This window comes from Centroberyx affinis, unplaced genomic scaffold, assembly GCF_046629955.1.
Source record: "Centroberyx affinis isolate AG114_WGS23_722 - 3 ecotype Tasmania unplaced genomic scaffold, CSIRO-AGI_Caff_v1 ptg004638l_1, whole genome shotgun sequence".
Taxonomy (NCBI): Eukaryota; Metazoa; Chordata; class Actinopteri; order Beryciformes; family Berycidae; genus Centroberyx; species Centroberyx affinis.
Window position 1 is genome coordinate 151,054 of NW_027282239.1, and position 15,977 is coordinate 167,030.

The 15,977-nt window shown below is 40.1% G+C and overlaps 1 protein-coding gene across 1 annotated transcript in view; it reads right to left on the minus strand.

The window, feature by feature from the left end:
* sntg2 (syntrophin, gamma 2) overlaps positions 1–15,977 on the minus strand; it is a 72,880-nt gene that overhangs the window by 32,762 nt on the left and 24,141 nt on the right. The window contains exons 5-10 of the mRNA XM_071544708.1: positions 15,613–15,656; positions 14,798–14,839; positions 13,690–13,777; positions 11,746–11,828; positions 9,603–9,611; positions 2,431–2,555 (exon numbers count right to left, since the gene is read on the minus strand). Coding sequence (XP_071400809.1) covers positions 2,431–2,555; positions 9,603–9,611; positions 11,746–11,828; positions 13,690–13,777; positions 14,798–14,839; positions 15,613–15,656 — 391 coding nt within the window. The remainder of the gene's footprint in view (positions 1–2,430; positions 2,556–9,602; positions 9,612–11,745; positions 11,829–13,689; positions 13,778–14,797; positions 14,840–15,612; positions 15,657–15,977) is intronic.

The window sequence follows — 15,977 nt, forward strand, 5'->3', positions numbered from 1 at the left end:
TTTTCATTTTATTTTCCTTTTTGGCATTATGGCAGTCGATTTTGATCAAAATCCCTTCAATTACTTCACTGTAGAGCTACATACCTCTCAGTTTGCAGGGAGCGCTGCAGTCCAATGCCAAGGGAAACTCGAACAGTTGCACCCAAAAAGCAATTAAAATTCCCTTTTAACACAATAACACTCACACGGAAGTCATTCACACGTGTCTTGAAAGAGCAAATCAGCACTAAATAACAAGGTTAATTCACTCTTTAAATAGCTGAGGGCTGAGCTGAAAGCAACTCATGGATGCCCGCATCCAAAATCATGTGTATTCCTGAATTTAAAATCAACCATAAACAAACTACAGCAGATATTTGTGCTTTTCGTAAGTACGGTTGATTGTATTAGTGTGAATATAATTCATAATTGTGATTTTTTATACCTTAGACTGCTGACATGGATTCCTTGCTTTGCTTACTGCTTCCGCATTTTGTGACGGCAAGTGGGAGGTATCAGAGCTCGCAAAGAATTCCACATATCCTACTTGTAATCGCTGCTAGCAGGTTGACGTGAATGATTTTTCCCAGTCAGTAGTTTGTATTTACGGTATATCCATAATGCTGTAAACACTGCATCAGAGAGTACTTGAATAACTGGCCATGAATAATTGGAAAATGGGACATAAGCAGGTCTGATTGCAATGCGAGTGTTATTGTGTTGAAAGGGACTGCTTTAATCCCTTTGTGGGTTTGACTGATTGTATTGGAGAACAGCGCTCCCTGCAATCTGAGAGGAACAACGGAATTTTAATCAGAGTCAATAAGCATGATGGCAAAAACTAGGAAAATAAGGCCCAGGTTTAAAATAACCGGAATTATCCTTTAATGCGAGCCAACAATGAAGCCTTTTCTTTTATTATAGCTGATTGGCTTGTTTTGTTCACAGCACAAACATTTGCAACTTTGTTCTGAAAAGAGCGATACAAATTGATGATAATTCTCAGCCAAATCAGAAAAGAAAAAGGGGGGGGCTTCACAGGCCTTGTATTTGCTTGAAGCCCTCATTCCCTTATTCCCATGTGTTCCACCAATAAGCATGGTGTGAATGTAAAAGTGTAAACACAGGAGCAGGAGCTAAATTTTAGCAGAATTTGGATCCTTGTCATAATAGCCTCGAGCAGATAAATATGAAAAAACAAAAAATAGACTTGGAAAAATATGAGAAGATCCTGCAGGACCTGGGTTCAAGGCACTGTGTTGACAAGCATCCACCCTGCTCCAGTGTTCTGTATCTGACCCTGACCTCTGAGAGTGTGTGTATGTGTGTGTGTGTGTGTGTGTGTGTCACTCCGTCATTTAAACTTATTCAAACCAGATGCGCATATATTCAAACCAGGTCACATGGAAGCACAGCTTACCTGTTAGTATTACAAATGATGTTAACTCTATTTTAAACATTACCTAATAAATTACCCCATTTATTATCATGATGACACTTCACTACAGGCCACAATTTCCCTGAGGGAACCCTCCCAAGGGATTAATAAAGTTTATATCTATCTATCTATCTATCTATCTATCTATCTATCTATCTATCTATCTATCTACACCTTAAAAAACTTACAATCCCAAAAGAAAGAGACCAACTTACTGTTCATATAAAAATGTCAACAATCTCTTCTCCTTGGTTCTTTCATTTTTATGCAACCCACAAGTAATTGTGAGTTATTTATGGCCATCCCTATGAATGCCACACAGGCAAGCCGCAGAATAACTAAGCAAATATAAAATTATTAACTAATTTAAACAAGCAAATAAATAAATGTATTCTATATTAAACAAATAATATACTGAACACTAGAAAATTGATACAGTCTGAGCAAAGTAAATGAGAGGAATAATTCATAAGATTGTGACTGAATAACTGAATGTGATTCAGCTTTGTATATCAATGTGTTATATTTAGATCTCTAACATCTGACCGACCAAATGTTAGTGGCACTTAGCTTAATGAGAGTATTAAAAAAAGTCATTTCTGTAAAAGAAAAAAAAAAAAAAAATGCACCTGTTAGGTAGATTATTTTGTCCCACGTGCCTGAGTCACCAACAGAATCAGCAATGGAAAATGCTTACCAAAAAAAAACAATAGTGGCATCAACTTTATAGTAAATGGAAAAGAAATAACTTGAAACTACACATGGATAACAATACAATGTAAAAACAGGCATGGCAAATAAATACAATTACAAGTTCCACCAATGTTCTCACAGTCACACCCTCTGAGCCGGAGCTTCGCAGCTTCGGTGACCTTTTAAGCCGTTTATGTCTGTGCATAGATATTGGCATTAACATCCTCTCGCCTAAATGAAAAGTGCTTGCTAAGCCAACAACTGTGCCCAGTGAACTGTGCGCCTCAGAGGTGAATTATATCATGCCGGATTACCTTTACCTTAATTTATCTGTTCCCGCTTTGTATCTGGAGACTCTGGCCATCAACAAGGGCAGGGGGACGGCATCCAGCCAGCGCTTCTCATACTTTGGTTCATTAGCCGAGGGCGAAGGGGGTGATGGAGCCTGCGTGGAATACATGAACAATGCGATGAGCTTTCTGCCCCCCCCCAAGCCAAGTCCTTTTGATCATTGTGGATGTGGTCTGAATGCAACACTGGCTACATTTACATGCACGGAGAATCCCCATCTTAACCCAGTTACTCAAGTAACCTGATTTTGGGGGCGATGCATCTAAATGCCATAACTGGGTTAGATTAACCCAGGTAAGCACCTACTTTGATTATGAAAAACCTGGTTAAGATATCTGGTTTATTAAACAGGTTAGAGTGGCATGGAAACATCTTACTCCTTTCACTTTTGGTTTTCGCCATTTGCACAAATTCAGACTTTGTAATTTCCATTTTTAATTAAAGCCGCTCAGATCCCAGCCGCTCCTAAGAAAAAAAGTAAAACAAAAAGACAAAACAAAGAATAAACAAACACACAAAAAAATAGGTACATTTTAATGTCAACAAAAATAATTGCAGGGTATCAAAGATGTGTGTAAACAGCTTAAAGGACAAGTTCAGCAATTTTGGACCTATATATAATTCGTCTCTTATATAACTGTAGTACTTGGACCCACAGACAATATTGGCTCCTGACCTCCAGTCAGCTGTAGGTTGAAACATTGAGCTCTGTTGCCTCTTGCTGCTAGCAATGAGTCCAAACGGGGTTTGTCAGAATATATATATATATATATTTGCAGGCTCCACAGGGGAGTTGAGAGTAAACAGTAAAGTTGCAAAGTCCATAAATTAAAATTAGCTCTGATTTCATGACACAATTATGCCATTACACACACTTTAACTAATTAGGAAATCACTGAACAATTTTTCTCTGCCGCAGCACAGACTGCTGTGGGGTGAAGGTGCTGGAGTGATCTAGTTTTGGACGGTCAGGTCAGACTGTAAACAGCAGAGTTTGGTAGAAGACTATCCAATGAGTGAAAATGGTGCGGTGCTGCTGCTTTCCGGGCCGCGGATATAAAGACGTCGGTTGGTCGCCATATTGTTTTCACAGACTGGCTGTTTTGGAGATATTCTGACAAACCACATTTGGACTCATTGTCAGCAGCAAGAGACCTAGCAATGGAGCTCGCTGTTTCAACCAATATTCTGTGTGGGTCCAAGTACTACAGGTATGTAAGAGACAAATTATATATAGGTCCAAAATCGCCAAACTTGTCCTTTAACCTGAGTAAGACATTAAAGGAATAGTTCACCCAAAAATGAAAACTCTGTCATCATCTACTCACCCTCATGCCAAATGAAACACAGGTGAAATTTCTTAGTCCATATAACACACAGGGAGGTTGAGACTTCAGTTGTTTTGGAGAAGGCTGCTATGGAGTTGTGCTGCAGCCTCCCTGTGTGTTATATGGACAAACTTCACCTGTGTTTCAACTGGCATGAGGGGGAGGAGATGATGACAGAATTTTCATTTTTGGGTGAACTATTCCTTTCATATAAGACCTTAGTATGGCTAATAGCTGGGTTATTCTGTGCCACAGTCTCCCATTCAAACTCTTTTGGGAGTCAAACAGCTGAAAACATTCAACAGCATCAATCAGCACACCATGTCTTGAACCGGATCCCAGTCCACCTAGAATGGTTGAGCCAAATACAAAAATTATTTCGCATACAGAGCACACAAAGATGGACACCCAACCAACATCAACACCCCTGCGCAAAAACTGTTACGAAAATGTCCAAGTATAGCAACATATAGCTTGATGGTTTTCTTGTTTGCCGTGGTATCGTAGTCGAATTGAATTTGTGGATTTAAAACTTAGTATTGGTATCAAAGTCACAATTGTGGTATCATGACAGCACTAAAAGATTGTGACTTTTTTCAGATCCTCCTAAAAAAAACATTCAAACATTCAAAGGTTTAATGAAACTCCCACTGAGGCTGACAAAACTGCATCAAAAAAATCAATCATCCAAAATGTCCTGAAGCAGAATATGCTGGAGAGCTTTGATACTTGGAGGAGCACCGCATTTAAATGCATATCACACCGCACTTAATGAAGAACAGATGCATTGCGTGTTATCTAATGAGTTACTAGCTTAGGCATCAAATGAGAGAGGGATTAGCGATATCATTAAACATTCGCAGTAAATGATTATGTGACAGCGCAGATCCGGCAAAAATCCTCCGAACAAAGCCCGGTCCCGGTCTGATCTGGTCCGACGTACGATTTCAAACGTCCGGGTCGAATCTCCGCGCTCTTCATCACGCGAGTGCCGAATCACCTTTGTTCCCCTGAGCTCAAAACGGTTTAATATATTACCAAGCCACTGAAATAAAGCCTCCGGGTGAAGCGTAGTGGAGGATGAATTCACACACATCACTGCTGGACTACAACATGTCAGACCCGTGACTAGTTACTCTGAAAAGGGAACCGAAAGGGAACGGCACTTATGACTGCGTTTCTTAACAAATTATCATCCCTCGCTCCGTTTCTGTCGACCTAGAACGTCAACTCTCGAGTGGCGCGAGAGTCGGCGAGAGGGCCGGGAAACAGAAAAGTATCAGGTTGTCAGGGTGAATTAAACGCTGACAATGCGGAGCCAGAAAAACAGGAGCCAAGGCCGGTTGCTGGTCGTTCTTCGCCTCAGTCATGCCCGCTGATATTTCAGAGGTGACGTAATTATCGAGTCGGCCCCAGGCATAAACAGTTTATGCGCTCGTTTAGGGCCACACATGTCTGCGCTCCATCATGGGGCCTCATGATTAAAGGATTTGAATGTATAGATCTACTGTTGCAGTGAAATCATACAGGAAAAGCATGTTCTCCAGCTATCAGTATAATAATGACCAGGCATAGAAAGTAGGCTATAATATTGTTGCTGAATGATACTTATGAAACTGAATTACATTTAAGTTACCCAGGTTTGAGACAGGCTTACAATTAACTAGCTAACCTTGCATATTTTTTTTTTCTCTTGATAGAGTACACTGTACTGCACAAAACAGTTGTCAACAATTGTATCCCTCTCTACCCTTGGAATATTTTTCAGACTATAACAACTTTTTGAATGCCTAATAAAAAGTCTATTCCAGGGTTGCATTACTGCATTCACCTGGTTAGACCCTTTCACACCACCAGTTCTACCTTTTACCCAGCTCATTGCTTCGGTATGAAACAGGCCGTACAGTTTCATTCCATATGTGATGACTGCTGTATGCAAGGGAATTTGTTTATCAGCTGCGCATGTGTAATGTTTAGTGTTATAGGGCCACAAATTTCTTGTTTAGGGCCACCAAAACCCTGGGGCCGGCCCTGGATGAAAGAACCCCTCCGCCCCCCCCCCTCCCCGGGGTGCAAAAGAGAAAACTGTGTCAATCACTTCAACGTCAAGGGAACCTACGGGAGACAGGCTTAGCAAATTCTAATCGCCTGCAGGCAAGTGAGTAAAAAATGCTTAAAGAGGGGGGGGGCGCTTGCGGAGGAAACTCCTGGGCGAGAACACGATTATACTTTTGTGTCAACTAAGCAGTTATTGCGGCAGAGTGAAGACTCACACGGTTAGACGGTACAACTTCATTTCTCAAGCGAGAAGATTTGTGTTCAGTCCGAGAGAGACACAGTCAACAGAGGAAACTCACCCCCGAAATCAAAAGGCGGAAAACCGCAGGCGAGGACATTCTCATTAAAACGAATGACTCAAGGTTTAGCTGTGACACATACAAGCACAGAAAGGTCTTCTTCAAAGGCTGAAGTCAAAAAAACGTGACCAGGAAGATACTGGATACAAACTGTGCATATCTATTAATATGGGATATGTTGGGATACGCCATGCAAAGTTATTATTTAGGTTTGTATTGCAGGTTTTACATCGCTGCAAAACGGATGAGCCAGGCTTTAATGGGGGTCCTTCAATTGACTGTACAGCAGACAGTAGCCTGGATGATTTACCTTGAAAAGGTTGTCCTGTATAATTTGGCCTTGACCGGTGCATCAGTTGCTTGTCTTTAATCACAGAATAGTCTCATCAACCTGGTTGTTGTTCACTCCAAGGTGTCTATGTGTTATGAATGCTAGGGCTGCAACTAACGATTATTTTCATTGTCGATTAATCTGTTGATTATTTTCTTGATTAATCGATTAGTTGTTTGGTCTATAAAATGTCAGAAAATGGTGAAAAATGTGGATCAGTGTTTCCCAAAGCCCAAGATGACGTCCTCAAATGTCTTGTTTTGTCCACAACCCAAAGATATTCAGTTTACTGTCATAGAGGAGGAAAGAAACCAGAAAATATTCACATTTAAGAAGCTGGAATCAGAGAATTTTGACTTATTTTTTTTTTTAAATTACTCAAACCGATTAATCCAATATCAAAACAGTTGGCGATTAATTTAATAGTTGACAACTAATCGATTAATCGATTAATCGTTGCAGCTGTAATGAATGCTATTATTTTGTTCTCATAAAAACAACAATTTTTAAATACAAAAATACTGTCCTCAAAAGCAGTGATTCTCAACCTTTTTCATAGAATGGACCCCTAATTCAGTCCACATTAGGGCCATGGACCCCCATTTGATGAGATTTTGTCTCTCTGACCCATATCTGAGAATATTTCTATTCTCAGATATGATTTTGTCCAGAATTCCATGACTATTCGCATTGTAGGTAGAGAGATAACAGTGAAACTATGATCAAAATAGTCTTTTCTTCTACATTCTCTAATTGTGTTAACTGCTGGTGAATTAAATAATGCTGAAATTTAACAATTCATCAAGTTGCTGGGGACCGCCTGGAACCCCCTCAAGGACCCATGTGGTGGTCCCCGGACCCCACGTTAAGAACCACTGCTCAGAAGAACCGTTGTTAAAACATGACATTTGTTTGACCTCGGCAAACTATGAACTTCAGTGTGTGACACATGCAATAGTAATTAAATGTGTCTAGTACTTGAATTGTAAATGTTGCCCTATCTATGCTTGCCTACAACGTCCTATTTGCAGTCCCCACTTGCAAAAATGGCAAAACACCCCAGCAGCCATTTTTGACCTTAATGCTTTCTTGCAGAATACGAGAATATTAAAGCCATCGCTGGAATGAGTCAACAGAAGAGGAAAGTTAAACGCAGCCAGTTCATCTTTTTAATATCCAGAATGTACAGAAGTTGTGTAGCAGAATGTCTGGGGTCAATTCCCATCCCACCCCCCCTGCTCAACCTCAGACTTAATGATCCTTTTCATTATGGACTATCTGTTTCACATGATGCTGCATGGCTGCTTAATGACATGCAGTGTCATTTTTTCATTTGGAGATAAAAACAAAGTTATGGGTTGCCCTACTTTCTTACAAATCTCTATCTGGGGGCCTCGTATCATTATATTCTCCGAGCATTTTCTGAACACTGAAGTGAACTCACAACTTCTATTGCCCAGACAAAAAAAAAAAACCCACACAACTCGCAATTACTCTAGGAACAAAAACAACCACTTGCATCGCAGGCCTTATTTGTGAGACAAGCAGAATTTGACTTGACATGAGCATGAAATAACTGGAGGGCCAGCTCTCGCTATTTTGTTTTTCACTTCATAAATGTTATTTCTGGGGTGAGAAAAACTGTGTGGCTAACTCTGTTTGTCAGCCACCTAGCCTCTCAACCAGGGAATTAAGATGTAGAGAATCCTGCTAGAGCCTGCTGACCTATTATGTCGCATTGAGTCGAACCACGCTTGTTTATGCATAGGTAGGCATGTGTCAGGCTCTATTTTTTTCACTGATAAAAACACATGTGTACAAACTGGGAATTGTAGGAAATGCAGACCAAACAGAGTGCACGTGGGTTTTGCTTTCCTCAGCTGTTGCTAGAGATTTAAATGGAAACACTTCAAGGCTAGATTATCTATGAAAGGTTTAAGTGGCCGCCTGCTGTCCTTCATGCTTACTCTGAATATTCCATGTCCAATGAATGCAGAGAGATGGAGTCTCTATCGGCTACTCTATTCTAGTCATAATGGATTAGTGTTTAAATGTGCAATTGCCTAAAGGACTATCATTAACATTAAAAGGGTGAAATGTTGTTTTGAGGAAAATCATTGAAGGTATTGTTTCCACTCCTCTACTTGCAGAGTATCTCATGGCTGGTCAAGGTTTAGACAGCAGAGCTCTACATCATCATCAGGCTCAATGTCTGTTTCATCTACCAATATATATAGTGCTGTGACTGGTGGCTCTGGGCCCAATTTGCTGCCTGATATTTGTGCAGCATGGGCAGAAAACTCACAACTTTGTAATAATAGATGTTCATTTGTTCTTAGTGCAATGAGGCTTTGGAATAAACACACAGAGTTTAACCTATCCAATCCTGCTAGGGAGGCTCCCCAGTTATTTAAAGGAATAGTTCACCCAAAAATGAAAATTCTGTCATCATCTACTCTTTCTCCAAATCTATAAAACAGTGGTTACTGGACAATCGAACATGCTGTCATAATCTGGAATAGTGGTTATGTCATTGTTTACTATTTGTTCTGTGCTTATGTGCTTTTGTCTGTGCTTATGGGCTCTTGTATGTTTTCTTTTAATGTTTTCTATATGCCATCAACCTGCCAGGGACTGCTCTCATAATCTGGAGTAGGGGTTATGTCATTGTCTTACTATTTGTCTGTGCTTATGTGCTTTTGTCTGTGCTTATGTGTTTATGTGCCTATGTGTTCCTGTATGTTTTCTCTTAATGTTTTTTATATGCCATCAATCTGCCAGGGACTGCAGATGAAAACTAGCCTGTACGGCTAAATCTTGCACTTTTACATGATGGACTTAAGTGCTCATGTTAATTAATGTGCATTGTCCCTTCTTAAACAAATAAACTCACAAACTCCCCCTCATGCCAGTTGAAACACAGGTGAAGTTTGTCCATATAACACACAGGGAGGTTGCCAGCACAACTCCATAGCAGCCTTCTCCAAAACAACTGAAGTCAGTGGGGACCAGTTCTTCAGAGTTCCAAAAAGACCTACAGTATATTTACACCATCATTTAGTGCAAATCTTAACTACAGCTGATTGATTTGCAACAAATAATGGTGTATAGGTCTTTCTGTTCACAGTGTTTGGCTGTTTTTGTTTTGGAACTCTAAAGAACAGGTCCCCATTGACTTCAGTTGTTTTGGAGAAGGCTGCTACCAAGTTGTGCTGGCAACCTCCCTGTGTGTTATATGGACTAACAAATTTCACCTGTGTTTCATTTGGCATGAGGGTGAGTAGATGATGACAGAGTTTTCATTTTTGGGTGAACTATTCCTTTAACGTATGTTTCTCTAAGTTGCCATTGTGTTTCAGTGACAAAGACATTTCTACTACTACTACTACAGCAAGAGCTACTACCAATCCCAGCAATACGAAGGAACGCTGTGTAATCAGAGCCAAAACCACACTAAGCTCGAGCCGCTGGGAGCCACGAATGGCTTTGATCGCTAAGCTAGAAACTCATGAGCTGATGTCTGCTGTTTGTTCCTGCCGTTGACCCGTTCCTCCCTGAGAAACCGGAGCCGCTGATAGAACCTGTTGTGTGGTCTAACACCGGGATCACGCTTAATCCGTGATGCGTTTGTGCCGCCGCTGTGTGCAGAGATTTACACAGGGATCTTCCGGCTCCGAACATGTTGAGTTTAAACGTATTACACACGGTTTTGGATTTTAGGAGTAAAACCTAACTGCAACTCTGAGTCTTCATCACAAAACTTCACAGTAGGGCTGTGATATCTTGGATTCATACGGATATTGCAATATCAGAGGATGCAAAGGCTGCAATATCTTTGTTTTTTTGTTTAAATGCAAGCAAAGGGTCATGCAGAGGGTGACAGCTTGCATGCGCAGTGAATACTGACCAATCAAGTCGCCCGATTCCATGTTATCTAAGATTTACCTGTTGTGTGACACTAGCACAGTGTCAAGAGAAACGTCCCGTGCTGAATATCAGCAAAGATAAATGCTTGTTTACAGTTACACAGCTGTATTTTTTAAGGTTTTATTTATCGCATGCTCAAAGAAAAAAGATATTTACATTTGTTGTTTACGGTATTCCAGATACTACAGACATTTTGTGTTATTTAAGATTTCATTCAGTGTTCAGTGCACTTTGTTAGGTTGATTCTGAGGATTACCATGGCCAATTTTAAAGTTAAATAAACTAATGTTGGATTTGGAACCAGATATCATTCATCATTGCTTTATAGAGCAGTACATGTATTTCCACAACATACTGTTGTTGCAGTGCTTAAAACACTTCCTAAGTAAATATAGCCCTAAAATAAAAAATAATGTATATCGCAATATCTGTCAGAAAAATTGCAATATCTGTCAGACAAATCACAATATATTATTTCCATATCATCATGGAAACCTAGCAAAAAATCAGGGCAGAACAACATTTGTCATGAATAAAAAATGCATCATTTGAAAACAAGCCACAGCATGCAATGCCTTCATTGCAACTGAATGATGCAACGGTAGACAGACCCTCTCATTTGAAATGAATGAACTCCCATAGAGAAACATATTCAATGCATTAATGCATTGTGATTCAACTCCTCAGATAAAGAGCCATACTGTATACTCTAAATCCATTTTCTATTCTTTTAACAGACAACTTCTACTTTCTTAAACTATGTTTGTACACATTACCCCAACTTAGTCTTTAGAAAATTAAATTTGAAAGCGTCAGCTATCTGTAAACCTAAAATGGACTTCTCAATCAGAGGTTAACTATGTGTGTTTGCAGTATTGGCCACTGGCTGGCAAACTGAGAGATGAAAACAGACAGATCTATAGGAGGAACCACAAGCAAACTGGAAGTTTTTCCCTCCTCTCTTCTGCGAATTACATTTAGCTGCTTGGTTGTGTGGTCAAATGTCACATCATTAAAGCATCAGGTCATGGCCAGAAGTGTTGTTAGCTTAGTGGCAGAATAACTTGGGGTCTGTGAGAGTAGGCAAGTAAAAAACGATTTAGTTTGGGTCAGAAAAAGGTTAGACAATGAAGGGAATTGGTTAAGGTTAACATAAGGGAACTGGAAAGAGAAATTTAGGCAAGTATGACAAGTTGATTAAGGTTTCAACATGGCTGGGGTCGACCTGGAGCCTGCAGGCATAATTTGTCAATTTCATCTATTTTATCAAAGCGCAACAGCATTCAAACATACACAACACAACCGATATAATAAATGCAATATCAAATAAATCTTCCTTACTGTGTTTCCATTTAAATGTAAGCCACTGTCAAAAAGCGGAGAGGACACTCGACTACTTTGATCACTGGATGGCCCAGGAGAACCTGAGAAAGAGAGGAGAACAATTTGTTTTCATCAAAAAGAGGCTTCTGAGGAACCGCCGATAAAGTGCAACTTCATGTCACATCTGTTATTAAGAAAAAAAAGTACTATTTTCAGTCAAGGGTTGCATGGAAACCTCAAACAGCATTCATTTAAAGCCTTGCATTTTCAAAGGAAACATTCTCTAAGCTTTGTTATTGACTTTATTCTGCTGCCCTGTCTGAAAACCATGCAGTGTAGATCAAGGACGGCATCCAAAAGAGACAAATGCTGCTCTTTGATATGATATTAGCTTGGCCTTAGAGGACCTGGTTGCTGTTTCTGTCACACTCAGTTAAGTGTGGAAAACAACTCTTGGCCACTCCTGATGTAATTTTGTGCCATTGCTAAAACAAAGGACAGCTTAGCGAGAGTATGACTTGAGCCATTTGTTCTTGGACAGCAAACCACGATGAACCAGCCAAATACTCTACAGCAAAACCTGAGCATGTCTTCTGCATTGAAGTCTTACTGTGAATGTTAATTTACCCAGAAGACAAGAGGGCCGGATTTCTCAGCGCAATCACAGTTTAAATGGGTGAGAATGCGGGGTTTTATCAACTGAACTATAAATATTCATGCATGTCCGTTAGTATTTATTATTTTCTAGACCTGCAGCGCTCGTAGTCATAATTAGGTAAATTGTACAAAACGATCGTTATGTTTGCTAGTGGAGACTGATTTGTACTCTGTGGTGTTAGTTCATTTGGTTTCACTTTCTCTTAATTAACTATCAGGCAACAGGAGTGGGTGACTCAGAGGTCTGGACTTTTTCTATCTGTATCCCTATATTTACTGACCAGTTGGGTTGGCAATATATTTAATAAAAATTGAAAATTGGTTATGTTCAACGTTGGTGACCATGGACACCAAAATCATCTATGCTCATCCTCAGTTGGCTCCGGTCCTCCATGCTAACACTTTACACTATGTTGAGTGATAGTAGGCTCCATGCTAACACTTTAGCATACACTGTGTTGAGTGATAGTAGGCTCCATGCTAACACTTTAGCATACACTGTGTTGAGTGATATTAGGCTCCATGCTAACATTTTAGCATACACTGTGTTGAGTGATAGTAGGCTCCACGCTAACACTTTAGCATACATTATGTTGAGGGATAGTAGGCTCCATGCTAACATTTTTAGCATACACTATGTGATCAAATGCAACTGGCATTATCCAAAGTAAGAAGGCTGACCTTATAGGCTAGTAATAATAAAACGGTGTTAGTGGCTTCTGTTATATGGCCTGTAGATAGAGAAATTTGTTACATGGCTTGCAAATTGAGAAATTTAAAAAATGAAATATTAAATTATATTATATTATATTATATCATTAACTATAGCTGATGTAGCTGTGGTTTATTTTGGGAACTACACTTAATATTTACTTTTGTGGAGGACATTTTAACAATGTCCTCCACAAAAGTTTGCAACATATTTAAAATGTACTTACTATTTAGCTTTAGAGCTGCTACAAGTTCTCATTTTCTCACTTTTGAGATAATGCTGGTGACCTACTGTCACTCAACATAGTGTATGCTAAAGTGTTAGCGCAGAGTCTACTATCACTCAACATAGTGTATGCTAAAGTGTTAGCATGGAGCCTACTATCACTCAACATAGTGTATGCTCAAGTGTTAGCATGGAGCGACAGAGCCAGCATCTACTGGGGAAACATGAATGATTTTGGTGACTTTGGTGTCTAGGGGACAATCTCCTATAAAGTCACTGTATCACTGTATTCCTGTAAGGCTAAAAATGCTGAAAGAAAACCCATTCGCGGTGAGCTTGGCGTGACATCAAAACCACTGAACTGTTACCTAGAGGGAGTTTTAGAAAAGACGGAACTTCTCGGAGGTACCGAACAGTGATGGTGACTTCATCTCCGGCGGTACGCAAAAGATGAACCTGACATGAGGAGAGAGAGACAGAGAGAAAGTGGGTGAGATACAATTTGAATCTAATGATGTTATATATATGTTACATATGTAGAAAAGTGACAGCTAAGTAAAGTAACTACACTCTAGATGCCTGATTATCTGATGTCTAAATGGTATTTAGCCTGCAAGTGCTGGTAATGCTGGTCGAGAAGAAGGGTAATTTTTGTTCACTAAATCCGAAAATATCTATTTCAGTTGGGCTGTTTAAGTCAAGCTATCCTCCATCCATCCTGGAGGAGAGTAAATAAGAGAGAGCTTGAGCGCAAGACATCTGAGTCAAACTTCTAGACAGATATATTTCTAATACAAGGCTGCTCAGTTAATGGATCTAATGAGCTTCTAAGATAGCAAAAGCCAACTGACCAAAGGAAGGATGTGAACACGCAAGGTGACTTCTGGACATCCTAAATGTACATCTACCACCAGATCCCTCCTCTCCCGACATAGTGTGGTTACCCTTGTCGCTTTAGCCTGAGCATCTGTCACCGCTGTGAGCGTGACAGCCCGCTATTATAAGCTCTCCGTTTTGTTCTGGAGAGAAACTGCTCATTATGCCGTTTGACGTTGTGGAGGTGAATATAGCGAACAGCTGTTTAGGGCCACGCAAGGAGACGACGGTGACAGACGTGGGAAGTGGGGGAGCGGGGTGAATACAGAGGGGGGGGAAAAAGGAAACATTTAACAAAGAGAGAGCCAAAAATGGAAAGAGAAATTGAGAAAGAAAGAGAGAGAGATCGCCCATGTAGAAAGTCTACCCAATGTTAGTGACCTCAATTGCTGTGCAGCTTTTGATATGGATCTACTGCTTTTCAGTCTTTTCAATTTGTCACAGTGTAAACTACACAAAAAAGTAGTCCCCTGCCAAGATAACAACTCAGATTGATGTACCTCAGCGTTGATAACCACAGGGATTTTGCATTAAACCTGAGAGAATGGGACAGTAATGGAGCAGTGTATTTTTTCAACGGTTAATAGGAGATATACTCACAACTTCTTCATGAGTACAATGTTCTACGTTTATGCCGTTGACCTAAAGACACCAGCAGAGAAAGCGAGAAGCAAAAAAGAAATAGTTACACTGTATCTATTTCACTGAGAAAATGTGTAACATGGCAACCATGCTGCTTCATCTGCTATCTTTCCTGCCCTAGCCTAAAGTATGTAAATAGATGCAATATTCTGCAGCTTGACAATTCAAACAAGTCATTGCAAATAAATATGAAACAGTGGTGGTCCAAAGGTGGAAGCGATAGCAATTAAATTCATCATAACTCTCAATATGAATGCTAATATTGCTTGGCAGTCCAATGAATCTATTGGATATTCTAGATAACTAGCACATCCAATAAACCTCTGCTCCTGCCAGACAGATCCAAATTAACTTCTTAAAGAATAAATGAATATCATTATTAAATACTAGACAATGTTGTATTTTGGTGATTATTCTCATGAATGGAGAAGTTACTTTTAGTCAGTGGGGCCCTTATAATAATCGTACCACATTATGCTAATCACATATTTGCTTAAAGGAAAATAGTGTGCGTTAGGTTCCGGTAATAAAACATATTCACATGACACGATAATCTCTTGTCTCTTCAAAGACAAGAAACAGAGAAAGAAAGACATCGGCGGAGCTAAAATCAAATGCCGTTTGAGATTTCAGCAATTTCCTCAATGAAATTACACCATGTCAAAATGGAAGCGGCTGTTTGAAATTAAGATGCAACAAGCGCATCGTCCCTGCCTCTTGCCTACGACCTGAATCGACCTCGAGGGATAGAAGTCGTGAACTGATGTACCAACCTGCAACATAGCATCCCCGACGAATAGCGTCCCCGTTTGATCGGCTGCGGGCGTCAGTTGTCAAGTGTCAAAGGTTAATGGAAACATTACAAAATAATTACTCATTTCATACATAGTGATGTGATGGAAATAGCAATCAGTGTTCCTGTCTGGCTAATCTTGCGCACCATCCTAGAGCTCACAGGATGAACATAGGAAAGCGTGAAATCTGAAACTAATCAGGATGTGAACTCATTTGCGGCGGCGTGGGGGGGGGGGGGAACAAAGAGCCCTCTTCGCTGTTGTGAAAAGATTCGTATGGCTCTGTGAAAAGGGCTCTTAACTTCCCCGAGGAGAGGAAGACATGTTTCTCTCATATCCCAAAA